The following is a 23,592-nucleotide window of genomic DNA, read 5'->3' on the forward strand; positions in this document are numbered from 1 at the left end:
CCACAAGGAACACCTTGTGACATTTGCTCCCATTGGCAGATCATGAGACTGATGCCTAGAGCTCACCACTCCCTAATCACTACCCTTGAGATCCCAAATTGCAACACTTAGACAGCTTGGGTCACGTGGTTCCCAGGAATCCAGGGTCTGTAATCTGAAACCCAGTATGCTAATGAGGCAACCTATGTGCTATTCTGTGATGGGATGTTAAGTCTGTTAGGCTAATAGGATGCTGTTTGTTATGCTAATAAGGTATCCTACTTGCTCTACTGTGATAGGACGCTAAACCTGTTATGCTAATAAAGTATCCTATTTACTGTGCTGTGATTGGACCACTACCCCTATATAAGCTTGTGCCTTCCTGCAATAAACCAGACCTGTGTCACTGAACATGGTCTCCTGTGTCTGAATGCAGCTCCGCTGACACAGTCTCTTCACGAGCCCTGGGATCCAGGACTGGGCAGAAGTGGTGACAACAGGAGGCAGCACGGGGCAAGCAGAAGAGCTGCCACAGCACTAGGTGAGCAGAAGAGCTGCCTCAGCCAGGGCAGGCAGAGGAGCAGCCTCAGCCCAGGGCGAGTGGGAGGAGCGGCCTTTATGCCTGTGAGAACGAAGGAGTGGCACCCACGAGAAAGGAGGAGCGGCCGCCACTGACGGTGACCACAAAGAGATCCTTGCATGGAGTGACTGCTTCAAGAGTCCGCAAGTGCTTGTCTCTAAGTCTCACAGGTGTATATCCTGGTTCAGGTACTCTTCAGGCATTACACACCAAGGGGACAAGGAGAGGTCAGCAGGGCTTGTAGAAATCAGAGAGGAGCTGCCCTGGATGTTTCCAGGGAGAAGCTGGGTACTGCTTGGCGTCCTGCTTCTGATGTGGGAGGCACCACCTCATTTTTCTGTCTCTGCCCTTCTCTCACTTCCGGGGGGGGGCACAGATCTTGCTTTCTCCTCATCTGCAGACCAATAAGTGGCCCATGTGTCATTTGTCAAGAGCCCTATCCTCCTGATCCTTGCTCCAAGGGCTCATTCCTGCTTCACATTACATCACACATCCTGCTTTCTCACAAACTCTCTGAAGATGCCACCTGCCTGACACTTCTTTCTTCTATGTTAAGAAACTGCCCAGTCTGACCTCAGAAGCTCAGAGTCCCTTAGAATTACTCCCAGGATGGGGAGAGACTGCTTGTCCCTGGTTCTGATTCTCATTTTTCTCCCCAGAGGCTGCTAACTGGTTCCTCTGGCTGGTGTGGGCATGCTCTGTTCCCAGCATGCTATGCAGCTGGTACTGTCTCTCTTCTGTAAACTGAGGCTGTCAAGGCTCCTTAAGTTAGTAAGGAAATTGCTCTCCATAGGAAAGGCTTGATTTTTCCTTTGGGCCCTATACTTATCTTAAAATTGTTTTTCTTCACTACATGTTTTCTTCACTGTACTCAAGGGTAAATTATTTTCAAAAGTTCCAGTAAAGAACTGAAATGTCTACTTAAATACTATGAAGTATTTTGTTCCAAAAAAAAAAAATGTCAATTCAGTGTATCCTAATGTATAACAATTCTGCAGTCTGGAATAATGAAGAAAATAAGATGCCTTCGAAAACTGAAATCTTAAAAAAGAAAATTGCTAAACTCCCCACCCCCATCTTATACTAAATTAGACAGCATGACTTTTTTACAGAACTGTGCAAAGAGATAATGTAACAAGGAAGGGTTCCGAAACCTGTGGATTAAATCTGAAATTAGAAGTGGCACTTGAATTTATTAGTGACTGGTCTAAGTTTCAGCGTGATACACCACTGTGTTTTGCAGAAATCAGTCTGAAGCACTCTTGGGATAATAGGCAAGCCAATTCCTCTTAAAATGGAATATGAAATTGGAAAGGCTAGATAATATATTTTTAAAAAGAATGTTTAACTCAGACCAAATGTGTTTCTAGAGATTAGTTGAGCAGGAGTCCTATTCATGCATTTGTGTTCATATGGTTCTTTTTTTTAAATTCTAAGGTATTAAGTCCTTTAAAATTATTTTCTCTGGGGCTGGAGAGATGGCTCAGTGGTTAAGAGCACTGACTGCTCTTGCAGAGGACTGGGGTTCAATTCCCAGCACCCACATGGTGGCTAACAACAGTCTGTAACTACAGTTCCAGGGGATCCGATGCTCTCTTCTGACCTCCATGGGCTTTGCATGACATGCATACACTTACACACATGCAGACATAACACTCATACACATAAAATAAAAATAATAAGATTAAAAATTATTTTCCCTTGCAAAAAATTCAATTAAAAGGTAATATTTAAAATTAAGAAAATTGGGCTGGACATGGTGGCACATGCCTTTAATCCAATCACTTGGGAGGCAGAGGCAGGCTGATCTCTGTGAGTTCGAGGCCAGCTTGGTCTACAGAATGAGTTCCAGGCAATCTGGGGCTATGGGGAGACTCTGTCTCAAAAGGACCAAAAAGAAAAATTATTTTCTCTTTGGGGCCACTTTAAAACCAAGTTTTAAGAAAGATAAACTATATTTTATAAACCACTGCAAAACATTCTATTTTTTAAGCAAAAGAAAATTGTCAACTTTCACTGTAACACGTATTAAAGATGTTAGGGAAGGAGGGTGGAGAGATGGCTCAGTGGTTAAGAGCACTGGCTGCTCTTGAGGAGGACCTGGGTTTGAGTCCCAGCACCCACATGGCAGCTAACAATCATCTGTAACTCCAGTTCCAGGGGATCCGACACCCTCTTCTAACCTCGGCAGGCACTGCCTGACATGGGTTCACTTACATACAAGTAGGAAATACACTCATTCACATAAAAATAATAAATACAATATTTTTTTAAAAAGATGTTACAGAACATCTGCCTCAGAGTCCATCTCACCAATAGCACACCTACCACTTGCCAACCCAATCTTAATGCCTGTCTCTGTACTGAAGTAGGAGTTATATCTAAAGCCACAGGTAGCAGGAAGTGGTGAAGATCATGCTTATTATACAGCTATTACTAAGCAGAAAGCCCTATCAAATGCAAACCTTGAATCTCCTATCATACAGCACAGTGTCCAGACTGACTGCAAGCATCAAGCCTACCACAGGGTAAAGAGCCTCAGAAAACCCTCCAGACATTACCGAGATCCACGAGTCTCCAGATACTAGCTTCTATTCAATATTTAAGTATTGAATATAAGTATGAGCACAGCAAATTATGTAACCATGAGCTTTGCTTTTTAGAAATTATAAAGTGGTAATTTATCTCCTCAGTACTTAAAATTGCACATCAGAAAAGTACAAAGTAATATAAGGACCCCTGTTTCTACACACAGCATTCACAACAACAAATGGAATGGGTAGAGTCTGGAAATACCAGCCCCTCAGCAGATCTGGGCAAGTGAAGACAGCAGGAGATGGTGCACCAGCTGACAGAACGTAGCAGACTGGTTAGAACGGAAGGCGATTTCCCACAACTCCACAAATGTCCCTCCACCACTTCAGAAGCTTGACTACCTCCCACTTGCTGATCAGCATGCTGTCCTGTTAGACATTCAGAACAGTGTTGGAGCTCTCTTGCTTCATCCCCCAGGAAAAGCAAATCTAGACCAACCAAGTTTCTTACCTATCCAAACCATATTCTTATAATCAACTTGTGAGTGAGTCGTGGTGCATACTTAGGGCACTGGGCAATTTCCTTCAACTTAAGCTTCTGTACAGGTAGAGACTCAGGGCAGATAATAAAAGACTCACTTCAGTATCAATTCAAGGGCAAAAGTGGTGCATACTTAGGGCACTGGGCAATTTCCTTCAACTTAAGACTCAGGGCAGATAATAAAAGACTCACTTCAGTATCAATTCAAGGGCAAAGCAAAAGTACCTCTGTTTAAAGAGATTAATAGTTCTAACAAATGCAAACAAACCTTGCAACACCATACCTTTCTTCCATGGACACTTCTTTTAACTGCTGGTGTGGTTTGGTGCCTTCCATTTCCCTGATGCTCACAGCATAGATCTTTGTGGTGTAGTCAATGGCCTTCTCTCTAGCAACGTCACTGTCATAACCTCAAACAACAGAAAAATTGGAGTGCCAGTTGATTTGCAAGTACACAGGAGGGGACAGGGAGGAAGGTGTAGTCAGTGAGGCACATGGATGATTGGGGCTCACCTCCATCCTCTTCTGCATCTGTATCTGACTCCTCACTATCCACCAGCTTGCTCTCTTGGGTCCCCACAAATTCTCTGGTCCAGATCATCAAGGCTGTGTCAGCGCCTCCTACTGTGAGCAACACCGAGTCATTGTGCAGCCACCTCACGTTGGTGACATGTGCGCTGTGCCCCACATACTTCTTGAATCTTGCATGCTGTCCCTGTAAGTAAAGCCGGAACATGGCAGTTACTCCACCCATTATTCCTTATTCCTGTTATTTTTGCTATTACGTTCCTGTTTTCTAGATGTGACAAGATTATTCATTTAAAGCAGTTTCACTACATGTCACTAGAATGCACCGTCTTCATAAGACAGAGCCTGGCTCACTACAGGTCCTCAAGAGGTATTTCTGAAGTCATGACTAAAGGGCACCTGGGAATTAAGGAAATAAAAGGAAGCTTGTTTTCTGTTTCTTTCAGGTATCAAACATGCCAGCTCCATAGGTCTTTAGTGCAAACTCCTGACTGACAGTCTGCTGACATTGGAGATCAAAAGACTCCTCCCTGCCTTCCCCGACAGTGGCTTTTCCATGGCAGCCAGTCAAGGAGAGAAGAACAAGGGGCCTCAAGTAAGGTTTAGACAACAGCAGTTCCTGCCGTGGACACTGAAAAGCATTTTTAATACTGAAACCACTCAAAAACTGAGCTAAAGACAAAGCAGGCTCCTTTTCAATAAACAAACATAGGTACATAAAACCTAGTTTATGAGTCATTACTGGAAGCTTCTGGAGTAGGGTGCCCAGGCCATACCGCTACACAAGCTGGTGGTGGGGGTGGGGGACAGAGTATGGCTGCGCTAGGAAGCCAAAATTGGCACCAGGAAGAGCTTCCATTTTGGGCTCATGAGACACAGACCTGGCAAAAACAGCTTCAGTGGGAGCCACTTAAAGAGGTAGTTGTTCCAACCTCTCAGCGGCTCCCAGGGAATACCTTATGCAATGTGGTAAGCCACATGAACTCTGAGGTCGGGAGCTGGCCACCGGTGCCCTCGATGAAACCTTCAGCACTTAACTGAGGAGAGGCTCCCCAAGGGCTTTGGCAGGGTATCCTGGAAAACCCGAAACCAGCAAGACACATGGCAGAAAACAGGTGCAAGGGTGTTTGTGACTGACACACTCCTGTTGGAGATCTCTATCGCTGGCTGACCCCTCTTTGTCACTCAGGAACTGCCCACTCAGGAAAGTGCTGATAGTGGAAAGATCAGCAAAGCCAATAGGAAGGCAGTATTTCCAGGAAGGCCTCCAAAGTGGCATGTTTGCTAGCAAACAGGTTGAGGAAAATAAGAATTTCCCAACCCCTGTGCGACCGTGCGAGACCTGCGGATGGAACAGGATGGCCCTGGTGGCAGCAGTCATACACGATGCTCATCCTCCTCCTGAGAGCATCAGCCTCCCCAGGGGATATACTACAAGCCAGTGTCTGCAGAGGGAAAGCAAAGGAGCTGGAAAAATGTCCTGCTTGCCCCCTTAGTAGTAATAGAGAATGCAAGGTTTCTGGATGGAATGGGAGAGAGAACTAAAAAAGACAAACTTCAGGAAAAAACAATGTTAAGGTGAAGTCAGGTTTCAGAAGGAAAGAAACACACAGAGAGAAAAATTCAGAACCACTGGAGCTACTGAACAAAACAGACATTTCCTGCTGAGAAACCGTGACTCTGTGGCGAAGTCACGGCCTTTCTGGATCATCATGCCAAGCTCTGGACCCATACTCTCCTCTTTCATTCAGTCAGGAAAGAACAGATGAATGCAGAGGCCTGTGGGCCGCACCTCCAAAGCACTGCTGGTAACCACTTTTAGGTAGGAAGTTCCTGAGAATCTGGAGGCAGCTGTGCACTCGTTCCCCGGTTCAGAGCAGTTCACATAGTTCTTTGTCTGTGAAGTTTGATGCTCTGAGGAGGAACTCGAGGGCTTGAGGTCATGGAGGTTTTTGCAAGTATCAGAGCATGGGGCTGTTCAGCCTCCCTATCTAGTAGAAGGCTGTAAGAGTGGAAGGGAAGGAAGCTCAGAGAAGCAACCTGATAGCTAAACAAATGACGTTGAGGACAGAATTTGGTTTACAAATGACATCGAGGACAGAATTTGGTTTACTCATAGACTGGGTGGATTCTGGCAGAGGGTGGAGCCTATCTCTTGGAGCCTGGGGACAAAGTGGCTGACAAGTGGGGGACCCATTGTGAAGACTTTAAATATAATGGTAAATATAAATAAGGATATGTTTTCCAAGGAAAGAAAAAGGCTTAGAAAATAAGCCCAGTAACTCAAAGGAAAGGACGATGGGAGACATGGTCAAGAAGACAGTTGGAGATATAGTAGCTAACAAATGGAGCTCAAATTCTGATCAGAAAAAGAGTGCTGTAAATCAGAGCTCACAAGCAGCACTAAGCCTAGGACTCCGTGTGGGAACACAGCAGTGCTGCAGCAGCATGGGGGCGGGGCGGGGGGAGTCTGTACCAGCTGCCACCACAGCTATGTGGTCTAACAGAAACTATCTCTCATAGTTTGCAAGCTGATTTGGTTCTATAAAAGTCTTCTTCCTACAAGGTCCTTTCCCATCTGTGTGCTCACAGGGCTTTTCCTCAGTGCGTGCGTGCGTGCATGCGTGCGTGTGTGTATACAGAACATAGAGTATACTGTGCTTGTGTGCTGTTTTTCCCTCTCCTTCTCCCTGAAACGGTGTCATTATACAGTTCAGGCTGACCTCAAACTTACAACACTCCAGCATCAACCTACTCAGTGCTGGACTACAGGTATGTACCATCACATCTGACTGTGGTGTCTCTTTCTTAAGGACACTAATGTTAGAAACAGAGGCCTGCACCTTTAGGCCTGATCCCACAGCCTGCATCAGGCCATGCCTCCTGGCAGCTTTCTCTGGGACTGAGAGTTAAGAAGCGGTCTGTGCTGTGACTTGACAGCTCTCAATTTACGGTACCTGGCTCCTCCATGCTCCTTGTCATATATGCTAGGCTGAGCTAAATGACATGATATGAAGTTTCCCACCACCTCTAAAAGGTTAAAAAGTCAAACCGTTCCTTTTTTCAGGGGATTGGTCTAAGACTCTTCAAGGGATGCTCTCTGAGGATGCTCCTCTGGCTTCTAACCACATCCCTCTCATGGTAAAAAAAAATCCCTCCCTCCCTCTTTCCCTCCTTTTCTTCCCTCCCTCCCTCTCTCTTTCTCACTGTATCGCCCTCATTCCTACTTTTTTTTTTTTTAAGACAGGGTCTCCCTGTAGCCCCAGCTGGCCTAGAACTCACTATGTAGATCAAAATGGCCTTGATCTCAGAGATCCCCCTGACTCTCACTCTTAATCTCTTAATGAAATCCTCTCCAGCCTTTAAAGGGCACCCTCTCCTTCTCTTTAAGACATGACTATGTTCAGACCTCCATATATTGTATTGTGTCTGTCTTGTGCTCCACCTCCAGGCTCAGTCATGGCCTTCAGGCCCTCTTATTCCAGTAAACCTCACTGAAGGGAAACTTGTCAGCTTCTTTTGAGGATAGACAGATACAGATTTACTTCTTTTAAATAACCAACTCTGTTAGATCAGGGACCCATCCTCATAAACTCATTTAACCTTAGTTCTGTAAAGCCCCTGTCTCCAAATACAGTCACACTGGAGTTAAGGCTACAGCATATAAGTCCTGGGAGAGGACATACTCACTTCTTAACAATGAGCTTGTTAAAGTAACTACAGGGCTGGAGATACTTATCAGCATGGTGTGCATGTAATATAAGGGAAGTTAGCTAGAAAAATCATACTTTTGAAAAGGGGAGAAGCACCAGGTATGGTGGCGCACACCTTTAATCCCAGTGCTCAAGAGGCAGAGACAGGTGGATCTCTGTGAGATCAAGGTCAGCCTGGTCTATGTAGCAAGTTTTAGGTCAGCTGGGGCTATGGGGAGACCCTGTCTCAAAAAAAAAAAAAAAGAAAAAGGTGGTGGTGGGTGGATAAGAAGAGAGGTTATCTTACCAGAGGAATTCTAATTGATCAGCAGTTTTCAAATGCTTTTAAACTATGAATCTATTTCTTAAATCCTATATAAAACTCCATGTGAAAAAAGATGAAGCAATTTAATATAACAAGCAAAGTATTTGCATAAACACATCACAGCCACAAACAGATGAAAAATACTCAGTATCATTAGTCATCAAAGAGGACTTAGGGTATAGCTCAGGGGCAGAACACTTCTTCAGCTTCAATGCCCAGTACTGGAAAAAAGAACCAAAGAAACAAAACTCACAAGTAGACAGTACCACCTACCACCCAAGGCAGACAGCTACACTCCACATGTCTGACACAGAGCTGACTGTCGGCAATTAGAACTCTTGCATACTGACTTCATTTTCTTTGAATATACATTCAGAAATGGGATTGCTGAAACTACATAGAAGGTCTCCCTGTAAATTTCTGAGGAAACTCCGTATTATCTTCCACAATGCTATTCCAATTTACATTTTCATCAAGAGTATGTCAGTGCTTATATACCTGCTCCCTCTTCTCCAGGCCCTCACGAACACTCTCCTGTCTCCTTTACTTGGCAGATTCTGCCCAGTAGTGATTCTGTGGTTCTCATTTGCATTCTCTGATAAGCGAGGCTGAGGACTTTTCATGCACCTGCTTCCCATTTCCATGTCTCTTTGGGGGAAATGTCTATTCAGGCTCTTCATCCACTTTCTGTTCCTTTTTTCTCCCTCAGGGTTCTGAGGATTGAACCCAGTGCTTTACGGATGCCAAGCAAGACCTCTACTGACTGATCTCCAATCCCAGACATATTTTTTTTTTCCACTGAGCTACATGAGTTCCTTATATGTTTAAGGTAGCTAACCTTTATCAGATATGCAAATTTTTTCTCCCATTTCCATTGTTGTGCATACCTACCTGTTTACTTTTCTTTTTTGTTTGTTTCTTTGTGCTTTTGGTATCCTTGAAACCTCCTTGGAACTATGTAAACCCAGGGGGCTATATGTCAAATGACTGTTTCAGGAACCCAACCTGGTCAGGCCAAGGAAGGGGATGAAGAACTTCCAGAAACAATAATAACCCTAGCACAAGAGCAAGAAACAATAGTACCACAGGGCTTTAATATTTAAATATTTTCCAAACCTTTAGTTTACTAAAACCAATGTATCATTAATTTTTCTTATTGTCCTGAAAGCAATTTCATTTTAAAAAGTAGAAGAATCAGGAGCTGAGGAGATAGCTCAACCAATAAAGTGCCTGCCACTCAACCCTGAGGACTTAAGTTTGGACCTCCATGTATGTAAAAAGTTGGGCCTGGTGTATCCCTACTGTTGGGGCAGGGTGAGGACAGGCAGATTCCTAGAGCTCAGAGCTAGCTGCTGAGCCACTCTAAGTTGCTTGAGAGCCTGTCTCAAAAAAATAAGGTAGAAAGTGACAGAAGACATCTAACATCAACCTTTAGCCTCCACACACAAGCAGGTACATGTGCGTGCACGCATGCACACACACACACACACACACACATATATACCACACACACATATACATATAAAAATTGTTTTAAATGGAAGAATTGAGGAGAATGACTACTTAGAAATGAATTCTGATAAACAGAAAGGGCTGGTGAGGGAGCAGTGATGAAGGTCACCAGGTGGATATGGAATGTGAGATCAACAGTAAAGTCCACTGGACATAATCATTAGAAGAGGCTATTCAAGGGGATGGAGAGATGACTCAGTGGTTAAGAGCACTGACTGCTCTTGCAGAGGACCTGGGTTCAGTTTCCAGCACCCACATGACAGCTAACAACTGTCCATAACTCCATTTCCAGGGAATCTGATGTGCTCTTTAGACCTCCGTCAAAAGACGCAGGGGCATTTACACACATGCAAGCAATACACTCATACACATAAAATACTGAATAAATGAAAAAAAATTTCAAAAAAAAGAGGTTACTCAAAATGATGATATGACCAGGAACTAACAAGAAGAAGAAAAGCAAAAAGCAGCCAAAAAATCAAAAGGAAGTGGATGCTGAGGGAAACGTGCTCTGTTCTAAATGTACAAACAATAAGAGGCAGAGCCAGTGAGCACGGATGAATGCACAGGCCTTGTGTGGAATTACCTTCCAGCGATTTCAGGAAGACTGAAATAAAAACTACCAAGAAACACAGAGGAAAGTTAGGAACACCTCTCGGACAGATAGTATGATATTAACAGAGAGCAAATTAACTTTTATCCTCTGTCAAAGATATGCCCTTCAAACCAGAAGGGGAAAACCACACATTTGCATGATTACAGATGCCAGCAAAAATGACTGCAAAGAATGTTGGTAAAGGCTGAAGAGCTTAGAAATCAGAAGTGGCATCAGACAGCAAAAGGTTCCTCTATCCTAAAGGGAAAGCTAGTCAGACTTTGTGAAATGCTGACTCGTAATCTGATGCAATCTGTGGAAAATCTAGTACAAAATGTTACACAAAAGTTCAACAAGCATTTCAGAGAAGAATTGGGGCTACCAGGTAGCAGGTAGGGGTCACTGCGAACCAATTTCACCTCTTTTATTAAGTGGCTCATTAGGCGAGATAGGGGATAACAGGCACAATACGTTCACCATTGTAAAAAAATTCTTGTATATAATGTTTGAGACAGAGTCTCATGTAATCCTGGCTGGCCTCAAACTTGCTATGTAGCCAAGGCTGGCTTTGAACTCATTATCCTCCTATGTCCACCTTTTACATGCTAGGATCACAGGCGTGTGCTTGTAGGCCTGGCTGGCTTCACCAAGTATTTAATGATGTCTTGTTGGAGGAGGCTATGTGACTACACAGTGAGATAGATTTTTAAAATATTAAGTGAAGAAGTGTAACTAAATGTGTGGACTAGCAAATGGAATGTCAGGTTGAATGGGGGCTTCTGGTGCTGGCGTTTGGTTGGAAATCGGTGTGAAAGCAGAGGGTGATATGGAGCAGGAAGGGAGAATAAACATTCTCAAGAGGATTTAAAAGACATGGTCAGGCTGGTACAATGAGATTAAATAGACAAGATAAAACTTTTCTTGGTGTGGATATAAAGCTCTATACTCAGATTTTAGTAAGTACAGGGTGGTGGTAACCTAAATACTTTTGAAAATGATATTCATATATATTGTTTACCTATGATTTCAGCTCAAGTGATGTCATTTTAATTTGATTTAATGAGGCTGTAAAATCAAAGCCAAGAAGGTAACAGTCCTGCTGTCCTGTGAGCTAGTCTGGTCACATTGGAAGCACCGAGTTCAGCTCTAGCTGAGGCAGCTGAATGAGGAACTCAAAGTCAGCAGCAAACTGGAAGCGGTGGCTGGAACCCGAGGCACATGGGATATGGCTGAAGGAACTGGAGATGCCAGACAGGATTAGATGAGCCTACAGGGAGTCCATGCAATCTTCCTACCCACAAAGGCGATTAGAGGACTGGGAGGATGTCTCAAGGATGATTTAAAAGGCAGAGCGCAGGTTTAGAAAAAGAATTCAGCTCAGAATAGTCACACCATTTAATAACTGAAGCTATTAAAAAAAGGAATTGGTTTAAGAGACAGCAAGTTCCTCATCTCTGGAATTATGCTAGTACAAGTCAGAAAGGCAGTGGTGTGAGATGCCGTAAAGATGATGCATAACTCGAGGTTTATAGAGTTGAGTGTGGAGGAACTGAATGCCGTGAGACTTTCACTTAAGACAGTCATTAAAAAATAGCATTGGGGAAGTTTTTGCATCACATAAGAGATACTGTAAATAATATTATGGACTGTTTATACATTCAAATTTTAAAATACCTATTTAGGTACAGTAGATAGATTTGGGGTAACTAATGAGACTGAGCAAGTATCTATAATACACATGAGATATTACCTTGACAGGGTATGAAAAAAGCTTAACAAAACCAAAATCATCCCCGGTGGCTAGGAGGGAGTGGTCTTTGGTAAGACTGGCAGCATTGACGTCAGTCACGTCGCTGTGAGCTGGCCAGATTCCCTCACAGGTAGGCCCCAGGACACAGGTCCATGTGTCCCATTCTATCTTCTCAATCTGCAGAAGGAGGAGAGAATGTGATAGTTTTGTACAGCCCAGTTTCTTTTTATTTTATTTAAGAGAAACAATGTTCAAATGAATAGATTTATATATATATTTTAATGAATTTCATGCAGTTTATCTTAATTATATTTAGACCCCTCCCCTAAATACACCCCTCCACCAGATTCATCATTCTGTCCTATATGTTAAGGACTATCAAGTCTTGTGTCCCCAGATGTTCCTTGGTATAAGTTCATCCACTAGAGCCTGGTCAGTCTATCTAGTGTCACTCCCTTAAAGAACAACAACTCTCCCTCACCCAGCAGTGATCAGCTGCCAATGGCTCCTGAGCTAAGGTTGGAACTTCTTACCCACTTCCTCAGTTCTATGCCGTTTTTTTTGTTTGGTACATAAACATAGCCAAATACACATAGCTGGAGAGATCCTAGATCCTAGAGAAAAACCTGTATCTGTGTCTGTGATATCCCTAGATAAATGCAATTTTACTGTATGCTAAATATGTACCCTTATATTTACAGACAAGTGTACCTCTCGCCACTCAAAGAAACTTCTTATTGCAACAGATGGAGACTATTACAGAGTTCCACAACTGGTCACACATAAGAATAAGATGCATGGCTCATGGTGATATATCTACATTGGAACTTCTATCCCTAAGGCTCAAGGAACATAATGGAACAGAGACTAGAGAGAATATTTATGTATCTCTCAACTCTAACCAATGAAGTTTTCTCATGCAACAGATGGTGATTAACCCAGAAGGCACAACTGGCCAAAAATGTAGAGAATAACAGACTGCAGAGTACGTGCCCCTGGATAGGACTCCTATATTGAAACTCAGTCACCTAGGGCTCAGGGACCATTGCCGAAAAGGGGACAGAAAGTCTGTAAGAGCCAAGTGTAGTGGATTACCATGAGGAAACAGTTTTCCAGGCTTCTTGAAACTTGCTTATATGAACTTACAGCAATGGCAACAGCCTGCACAAGACCCATGCAAACTCAAACCAAATGAGTAGTTTTAAATGACAAATTTCCCACTATCAGGCATGTGTGCCAGATGCTGAGGTGCCTCAATTCTTAGTTGCTTCTATTATTATTATTATTATTATTATTATTATTATTATTATTATTATTTTGAGACAGGGTCTCATTCTCTAGCCTAAGCTGGCCTTGAACTCTCAGTCAACTTCCTGCCTCCACCTTTCAAGTGCTTTAGATTACAGGCATGAGCCATTATACTTGGCCCCTAAGTTGTATATTTAAAGTAGTATCTATATTTCTTAATATGCCAACACTACACACAAGTATCCAAATATTTTTTTTCTAAACCAAAAGCATACTTTGGAATTGTAGAAATCTGAGCATTAAAAAAAAGGCTTTTAAGGCCTTAACTAGATCTTTATCACTATAGAAGCCATGACTACATCTGGTGTTTTCAGTCCCAGCACTCACACCTGAGGCCAGATCATTCATCCTTTGTTGTAGGAGAACATCCTATGCATGTAGCTATGTTGAACAGCATGCCTGGCCTTCAACCCTTGGCCCTCGGATGCATCCAGCATCACACCCCTGTCCATAAATACTGCCAAATGCTTGCTTATGGCTGAGAATTACTGAGTTAGGTTGATTTTTAATTGTTTACCTTTCTTTCTGTGTGTGTGTGTGTGTGTGTGTGTGTGTGTGTGTGTTGCACAGATGCTATTGGTGCACATGTGGAGGTCAGAGGACAGCTTGTTGGAATCAGTACTTTCCTTCTACCATGTGGGTTCTAGAGCTTGAATGCAGACTATCAGGCTTGGCAGCAAGTGCCTTTACCCTCTAAGCCATCTCACAGGACCAAGATGTAATTTTTTCTTACAGGACTGCTTTTTCAGAGAAAACCAAGAATTGCTGCTAGCTGAATATCTTATGTTCTAGAGACTACTTTAAGTGTAAAGAATTGTCCACATTGAGTTGCTGTGAATATACAGTGTCTTCATAATTACCTGAAATTCATGGATAGAACATTTGCAATTTCTATAGGTCAAATCCTGATAAATCTAAAGCTCTTTTGCCTTTTTGTTAAATAACAATTATCAATAACAACAGCACTGTGTATTAGGCTTTCCAGGAAGGTCTTATTTGCTTTCATCTGATATCAATCAGTACATCTTACCACTACAAGTTTCTTTAAATGAGCATTTTAAAGCATTGTCTAAGAAGAATATAAAAAAAAATTGAGAATTGTATCTAACATTGATGTCCAGACCTCTCCCTTCGGGTTAGAAACAACTCTGTGCACCGCTAACAACGCTGTCTGTGGTAATAATACTATTTTCTCCCGGATAAAGACACAGCCAGAGCTTTAGTCCCTGGGTGCTAAGTTCCTACATACTTTTTAGTCCTTTGCATTTGTCCTCATTGAACATTGTTTCAGCTGAATACATGAAAAACTGGAACCAAGAATCTGTGGTTGGTCCAGTGATGTGGGGTGCCTCAAGCAGGGCAACAGACTTAAACAGTTCCAGATGATTACCCTACCTAGGAAATATTCCATTTTCTGTGGCAGAAGTGGCGTCCTCCACCCCCTTGTGATATCCTATACTGACCTTCACAGCATAAGAAAGCAATCACCTCCCGGTTCTGGAAGCAGGCACTCTGGCCTCTCTCTTTCAAACTCACTGACCTAGACCCTCCCTATCTATCCCAATCCCTGCAGGGGTGCTGGCTTCAACAAGTGGGTAGGAGAATGGGGTGGTGATGCCCACCTTGCAGACAAACCAACAGAATACCCTTGACCAGATCTGGCCACTGTACTTTACAGGGGGTGCGGGGGGAAGCCAGTATTCAAACTTGTTACAAACTACAGAAATTACACTTAAAGCAGAATATTCAGAATGACCCCCAATAACCCATAGAACTTAAAAGGGTTAAATAAGCTTGTTTAAAAGTCTGGAGCCCAGCACTTAGGAGAGAGAGGTAGGTGAATCTCTGGGCATTTGAGTCCAGCCTGGTCTATATAATGAGTTCCAGGCCTGCCAGGGCTACATAGTGAGACCTTGTATCAAAAACCAACCAACTGGACTGGAGAGATGACTCAGCGGTTAAGAGCACTGACTGCTCTTGCAAAGGACCCAGGTTCGATTCCCAGCACCCACATGGTGGCTAACAACGGTCCATAACTCCATTTCCAGGGGAATCCAAAGCCCTCTTCTGACCTGCACTGAATGACACAGGTACACTTACACATCATATGCATGCAATACATTCATACACATAAAAATAAAATTTAAAAAAATAAAAGGAAAAATACCCAACCAGCTAACCAACCATACCCCTCTGGAGCTGAGAGGGAAGAAGAGTTCTTGGGGGTAAGGGGTGTATATTAGTATCCTGAACAAGAAGTATTTTAAATCATTCATTTTTTGAACATTTGATGATTCTTCCAGATACTTTAATACTTAATATGCTTGTATTTTAACCCTCACAATAGCTTTTTTTTTTTTTTTTGGTATTTTTGAGACAGAGTCTCCCTTTACCCCCAGCTTGCCTGGAACTGCTACGTAGACCAGGCTGGGCCTCAAACTCACAGGGATCTGCCTGCCTCTGCCTCCGGAGTGCTGGGATTAAAGGCGTGCATCACTACGCCCAGCTTTCCTCACAACAGCTTTATGCAGTAGTTGCCAATCTCATTTATAGATAAATCTCCTTTTGCAACAGAGGCCCCAGAGAGGGTCCATCACCTGTCGCAGCATGCTTAGGAAGCAGAGGGGACATGGCATTCAGGGTCTGTCTCCTAGTACACTGTCAGTTTATCCTCACCACACTGCATCAGATGATATTATATGGACATTTGTATATTTCTCATATTTAATCATCTGGGTATTAGGTTTGTATTAGCATAGTTATTTCTTTTAAAAAGCATCTTTTTGTGTATATGTTTGGAAGGAGGTGGCATAGGGGTGTGTGTGTGTGTGTGTGTGTGTGTGTGTGTGTGTAGGCCAGGGGACAACTTCAGGTCCTGTTCCTCCTCAGGTGCTATCCACCTTACTGGTCTAGGGCTCACTGATTAACCCCTTGCTGGCCAGCAAGCCCAAGAGATCTGCTTGTCTGCCTCCCAGCACTGGGATTATAAGCAAGTATACTAGGCCTGGCTTTTTTTTTTTCTTTTTAAAATATTTTATTATTTTTATTTAACATGCATGAGTATATTGCCTGCATATATGTAAGTGCACTTGTGTTGTGTGATGCCCGTGGAGGTGAGAAGAGGGCGTTGGAGCCCCTGGAACTGGAGTTACAGATGATCGTGAGCCACTATGTGGGTGCTGGGGATCGAACCCGGGTCCTCTGCGAGAGCAGACAGTACTCTTAACCACTGAGCAATCTCTCCAGCCATGTTCTTTTTCCTTTTTAAATAAACATGGGTTCTGGAGATCAAACTCAGGTCCTCAAGCTTATGCATCTTTATAAACTGAGCCATCTCGCCAGCATCCCCCCCCCCACCAAGTGTTTTTGTAAACAGAGATTTTCATACTTGGTCAAACAGTCTGATGGCCTCTTAGAACTGGCACTGAGAGAGGTTGATCAAACAGACATCAGCTGGAGGAGTCTAGCCAACATCATCAGCAGTCGGGCTCTTGAATAACAAATGTGCATCACAAAGTGACTATCTCTTCAGAGCAAGAGCCTGACATTTGAGGAAGGTTTATAATATGAACTTCCCTCTCGTGCAAATTCTTTTATATGATATTTGCTCATCTGTCCCAAGCCAACCTCCTCCTCCCATCTACCATCTGGTTACATTGCATTTGATTTTAGAATACTTATTTTGAGGTTCTAGAACTGAAAGGAAAATGAAAGTGAGGTGACATAAAATAAAGCTTGAGGACACAGGGAAAATCCCAGAGATGCTGTGGCCCCAGCTGTGGATTCACACACAGAGCCTGCAGAGATCACAGCTCTGTAGTTCTTTTACTCTCTTGGGGTTTTAATTTTCTTACTGTATGGTAAAGCTGACAATTATCACATAAAACTATTTTGAGAGTTAAAACACAGGTATAGAAAGTGCCCAGCACAACCAACAAACATCCAGTGAATGAATGACACAACTGAAAACCCCTCTTATGAAATACTAGTTATTTTATATCCAAACATTAAAATGAGGGCTGATCAGAGACAGAGAAATTGGAATTGGGGAATGAGAACAATTCAACAGTAAATAATTTCCATTAGAATGTTATCATCTATATCAACTTATATTTTTTATTTGCTTGTTTTTATGTATATGAGTGTTTTGCCTACACATATGTAAGTGCACCGTGGGCGTAGAATGCCCACTGAGGTTGAAAGAGGGTGTTGGATACTCTGGAACTGGAGTTAAGGATGGTTGTTAGCCACCATATGGGTGCTGAGAACTGAACTCAGGCCTGCAAGAGCAGCCAGTGCTCTTAACCATAGAGCCATCTCTCCAGTCTCCTCAACCTTTTTTTTTTTTAATTGTGTGTGTTTGCACATGCACACCTGCATGAGATTATATGCATCATGTGCATGCAGGTACCCACAGAGGCCAGAATCAGATCTCCTGGAACTGGAGTTTCAGATAAGTTGTGACCAGCTCCAGGTGGGTACTAGGAACTGAATCTGGGTCTTCTCTAAGAGCACTAGTCCTCTTAGCTGCTGAGTCATTTCTTCAATCCAATATTTTTTTTTACTGTGTGTGTATGGATGTGCATGGGCACATGTGGTGTCGTGTATGTGTATGTGTATGAGTAGGTGAGCACCCCCATGTGCATGCAGAGAGGTCAGAGGAGAACTTCTGGTGTCCTGCCCTATTAGTCTCCATCTTATGCTCTTGAGACAATGTCTCTCACTGAGGTAGGGACTAGGCTGATGACAAGCAAGCCCCAGTGATCCTCCTGTATCTGCCCCCCATAGTGCTGGGGTTACAAGTGCCTGTGGGGGTATAGGCACATGTAGGGTTACAGGTGCCTGTGGGGGTATAGGCACATGTAGGGTTATAGGTACATGCATGGCTCTGCCCAGCTTTTAACATGAGTATGGAGATTTGAACTTAGGTCTTTATGCTTGCACAGCAAGCACTCTTATCCACTGATCCATCTTCCAGCCTTGACAACTTGTATTTTGTAAGTATTGCATACATACTTTTTTTGGTAAGTACTGTGCATACTTCATAAATGATGAAAACACTATGACTAAACCCATGTCTAATTGTCTTTGGGAGGATAGTTGATAACACGGGCAACTGAAGGCAACACTTGGCACTGCAGCATGCTCTCACCTCCTTCATCGATCATTACTTAGCAAATGAGCAGGCTTATCTCCCAGGTCTAAGAGGACTTCCTTTTACTAAATCTCACACAATGACCTTTTGGTGACCAGAGTTCACTATGTGCAAACCTTAAAGGAGGTACTTGCCACAAAACTGCACTTTCAGGAAGATATAGATTTACAGATTTTATTTCACATATGCTTTATTTCAACAATTAAAAAACTACATAAGGGGCTAAGGGCATGAAGAAAACATGGCAAGAAGAGAAGAATCTGATATGAACTGGTTAGAGTTTTCAGAGTATTTTCCATTATTATTATAAATAATATTACTTAGTATTACAAATAAACATTGAGAATTTTTTTGAGACAGGGTCTCCCTATAGCCCCAGGGGGTCTGGAACTTACTGTGTAGACCAGGCTGGCCTATATCTCAGAGAGATCCACCTGCCTCTGCTTCTTCAGTGTTGGGATTAAAGGACTGAGCTATCACGCCCCATGAAAAGACATTTTTAAGTTTTTGTTCCTAGAGACATTGCATAAAGTGACATGATGGATGGGAAAAAGTCCTATGTAGAATCGTTTGTGCGCATATTCATTGTCTTCAGGAAGACAGCACTAAGCAGGATGTGGTAACCATTGTCGTGTCAGTGACACAGTAAACCCATGTCCTCAGCAATGGGGACAGCAGATGAATGATTAAGAAATTATCAAGCCTAAACTGGTTCATCAAGGTAAACTGAAATCTGTGTTTGTAATTAAGAAGGACAGATTTGATTAAAACACACATTTTCAACTATCCCAAGCTAGTCTTTAAAAGCTTTGCACAGGACCGTTACCTCCGAAGGCCTGATTATCCGCCTCTTGCCTCTTGGAGCTTCAAAAAAAAGTTGTTCTTTGGCACCCGAATTAACTTGCAACAATTTTCCTGTAATGATAGAAACAGGAGAAATAATTAAACTATGCATTTATCATTTTCTTACAAAATGTTAAGCATGGCTGCTATGATTTTGATTCATTTTAATCAATCTCATAAATTGAGCAAATGCATGTTATATCATTCCAAAGGCACGTAAAGATTATTACATAGCACAGGATAAACCCAAAGCTATAGTGTTAAAAATATGGACCTCATAAAATTTAGCCTTAAGTGTCTGACAAATAACAGCATAATCAAGCTCAAAGTTTTAAAAAAATTAAATATTTTATCTATTAGTTGGATTTTACATGTATGAGTACATTGCCTGAATGTATGTAAGTGCACCCGTGTTATGTAATGCCCACAGAGGTCAGAAGAGGGTGTCGGATTCCCCTGGAACTGGCATTACAGACGGTTGTTAGCCACCATGTGGGTGCTGAGAATCAAATCCAGGTCCTCTGCAAGAGTAGTCAGTGCTCTTAACTGCTGAGCCATCTTTCCAACCCCAAGCTCATAGTTTGTAGCACTGAAACCAGCTATGATTTTCCAAGTTCTGACAAAACCCCAGTTTTCTCTTTCCTCCGTTGTGTCTGGAATACAAATGAAGGGACGGCAAGCTGCCCTGGCGAGGCTCTGGCATCACAAGTGAGATGTTCATTAGAATTGCGTTTACTTAGGTCTAAATTCTAAATTCTAAATTTGCCTTTAGAGTTAGGAACAGGAAAAAGCCATGCAAAGCAAACCATAAATATTCATTCCCTCTCAATCCTGTCTTATTTGAAAATCAAAAAAGAGAAAAAGAGGCTTTCCTCAAAATGTTGAACAAACAGTCTTTCAGGCAGATATAAAACTATGATCTCAGATACATTTTTATGTTGAAAAAGATTTGATTTCTAAATTCTCTTCTGCAAAGGGCAACAATTCTTTATGACTTGAATATTTAAATGCATTGAGAAGTACTCTGTCTAGTATTTTTCTGTAATTTTTAATTTACAGAAAACTTCAGGTTTGAAATTCAGAATAGTTTAAAAAACCTCAACGTTCCTATGGTCCCTCTTCTACAGCCAGGAAGTGTGGCCAGCCCTAACTCATGACCTTCCGTTGACTGCCTCAGCTCACATTACTTTAAGACAAATCCCAGGCATTTCTTTCTCCTGTAGCTATGCATCTAGTAGCCTCAAAATGTTCTTCTTGGGAAAAATAATACCAAAGACTCCTCTGAGGTGTGCACGCCAATCTTCAACATTTATTCCTTGGGTCTGAAACCTTCAGGAAGTCTGGTGGGGAATTCTAAGTGATGACCTGGAAGCAAGGCTATCTCATCCCATTACTGATGATCCTATTTTTAATTTGGTAAGTTATCATATGACTGGGGGTGGGGCTGCCTTGACTCTAAGGAGGAAGGGAATCTGAAAGGGGGGGCCTCTGAAGTGAATGTGCTTTGGCGACTTTATGGCTGAACACACAAACAAGTAAAGAAAATAAAAGAAAAAGAGAAAAGAAAGAGAAAAGAAGGGGTTTTAAATGTTTGGCTGTTTAGAACTAGAAGAAAAAGAACAATCATTACTTTTCTAATGAACTATATATATGTTCTATATATATACACGTATATATGTATATATCTGCAAAATAATTATTAGGACTTTCAAAAGTGATTGTAAAATATGTGGGAAACTTAAAAGATTCAGGGAAGATACTCTGTGAATGTAGCTTATTTTTTATGACTTTTTGGCTATAAGATAATAAGAAAACTCAGAGGATTGTAATTTTTAAGTCATCCCAACAACTCACTCTACCCTACAGTTCTAAAGATATTTCACACTTAAACCCCAAACTACTAAAGTAGTCCAGTGAGGTACTTTAGGATTGTGACACAGAGATAAGAGTGGGGCTGGAAAGATGGCTCACTGGTTAAGAGCAATGACTGCTCTTGCAGAGGACCCAGGTTCGATTCCCAGGACCCACATGGCGGCTATGAACCATCCTTAACTCCAGTTCCAGGGGACTCCAAAGCCCTCTTTTGACCTCTTCGGCATTGCACGACACGGGTGCGCTCACATACATGCGGGCAATACACTCATACACATAAAATTAAAATAATAAAATATTTTTTTAAAAAAGCAGTGCTGCAGATACCTTGTGGGCACTTACCTGGCCTGTGCCCCTTCCCTGAGAACTACCTCTACCAAAAGTAAGTTTGATTCTGGTGGCAGATGTTGACTCAGACTGGGCTAAGCAATCAAATCCTCTCTCCCAGGAACTTGGCCACAGAGATAGATGCTGGTTTGGTAGGTGCCTGGCTGGGATGAGATGTAGACTTTGGAACTGAGAGTGACATTTGAGGGCAGCTGAAATCCGACCAATTGCAAATGAATTAGAGGAAGGAAGAGGGGGCAAAGTCAGTCCCTAGAGCCACAGAAGCATGGGATGTAAGATCAGCTGTCTCAAGAAGGAAAAGGAGGGTAGGGCAACTGCTGGCTTGGTTTCTGAGAATTTTCCAGTCCATTCCTAAAGCCAGATCCTCAGGTATTGCTTCCTGTTCTTGGAATCTGTTAGGCATTCTAGATCTTTTCAATAAACTCATTCTTCACCTTTAAAATTGAAGCTAGCTAGAGTGGGTTTCTGTTTCTTGCGAGATAGGATGTGAATTTAAAAACAACTATTTTCACGTTTAGGAAGGCCTAATTGTGGATTTTTTTCCTCCTTCCTTAAATTTTCCTTCCTGTAGTTATTACATTTTTTTCAAAAGAAAGGTAAAAATATTTAGGTCATCAGTCTCTTCTTCCTTTGCCTGCTGTGTTCTCATTTTTGCTCTCTTCTCCTCCCTGGGTGCACATGTGCACACAAAGACACAGACACACACATAGACGCACAGACGCACACAGACACACACACAGACACACACACACAGACACACACACACAGGCACACACACACAGGCACACAAGACATACACAGACACAGACATACACAGACACAGACACACACACAGACACACACACACAGACACACACACAGGCACACACACACAGGCACACAAGACACACAGACACAGACATACACAGACACAGACACACACACAGACACACACAGACACACACAGGCACACACACACAGACACACACAGACATACACAGACAGACACACACACAGATATACACAGACACAGACACACAGGCACACACACACAGACACAGACACACACAGAGACACAGACACACACAGGCACACACACACACAGACACACACAGGCACACACACAGACACACACACACACACACACAAAACTGAAATCTTTGGAGAACAAGGAGCAGAAGCAAAGAGGGAAAAGTCTGTATCGTCCATATATCATTGCTTCTAAATAATAGAAACTGCATTATTTCAGAACACATGAGTTACAAGTGAGAATGATTCTAAAATTGCACTACATGGGTCAAACTTGTCAAGCCACTTGCAGTGAAAACAGAATGAAAAGTGTAATGGCTCCAACCATTAACTGGCAAAAGCACACCTAGTTTGCTATTTCCAGAGATGAACTTTCAGCATCTAGAATAAAGCCTGTTTCGATTCTCCCATGTATTATTTTCTTTGCCTGGTATTCCATGTGTGTGCTTTCATTTGGGGCACTGATGTTCCTGCAAAGCAAAAGTGCTTTTTGGTTTTCCGGGGACTGTGGTTGCTATGGGCACGAAGGCTGCTGAGGCTGAGGCTGTGCCTGCACCTACGCCATCTCCACCCCTGCTGAGCCAGCTGGCTCTGGCAAATACTTTCCCTATTTCTGACAAGATCAGAGGAAGACTCCTGCATATAAATCCTGCTCTCTACTCCTCCCAGACTGTGGAGGTCCCACTGTGAAAGGCTAGGTTTGTTGGTTTTTTCAGGGGAAGGGGCCTTGGCTATTTGGATGACAGATATACTTATGGCTCTTAGGACTGTCGCTAAACCAGGGAAGGTGCATGGGCACACCTGCTCTTAGTCTCAAGAAGTACTCTGCTGTGCTCTCAAGCCATCGAAGCCACTGGGTCTGATACCTTCACCTGACTGAAGTTGCCTTTAGAACGGGAGGTGAGCTGGCTCTTCAAAGACCTTGGTCTTTCCCTCCTCTTCACTCCCAGTGCCTTCCTGCAATCCTAGGGGCTGGCTTGGGGCAGAATCAGTAAACAGTAAGGTATACCCCTTACAGCACA

At 42.7% G+C, this 23,592-nt stretch overlaps 1 protein-coding gene across 2 annotated transcripts in view; it reads right to left on the bottom strand.

Moving 5' to 3' along the window:
- Eml6 (EMAP like 6) overlaps positions 1-23,592 on the bottom strand; it is a 332,332-nt gene that overhangs the window by 57,528 nt on the left and 251,212 nt on the right. For both annotated transcript variants that reach the window (XM_029558630.1, XM_017795582.2), the window contains exons 25-28: positions 19,326-19,414; positions 12,037-12,213; positions 4,148-4,349; positions 3,918-4,044 (exon numbers count right to left, since the gene is read on the bottom strand). In XM_029558630.1, the coding sequence (XP_029414490.1) occupies positions 3,918-4,044; positions 4,148-4,349; positions 12,037-12,213; positions 19,326-19,414 (595 nt within the window). The remainder of the gene's footprint in view (positions 1-3,917; positions 4,045-4,147; positions 4,350-12,036; positions 12,214-19,325; positions 19,415-23,592) is intronic.

Source organism: Nannospalax galili, unplaced genomic scaffold (genome assembly GCF_000622305.1).
Source record: "Nannospalax galili isolate Female #2095 unplaced genomic scaffold, S.galili_v1.0 scaffold286, whole genome shotgun sequence".
Lineage (NCBI taxonomy): Eukaryota > Metazoa > Chordata > Mammalia > Rodentia > Spalacidae > Nannospalax > Nannospalax galili.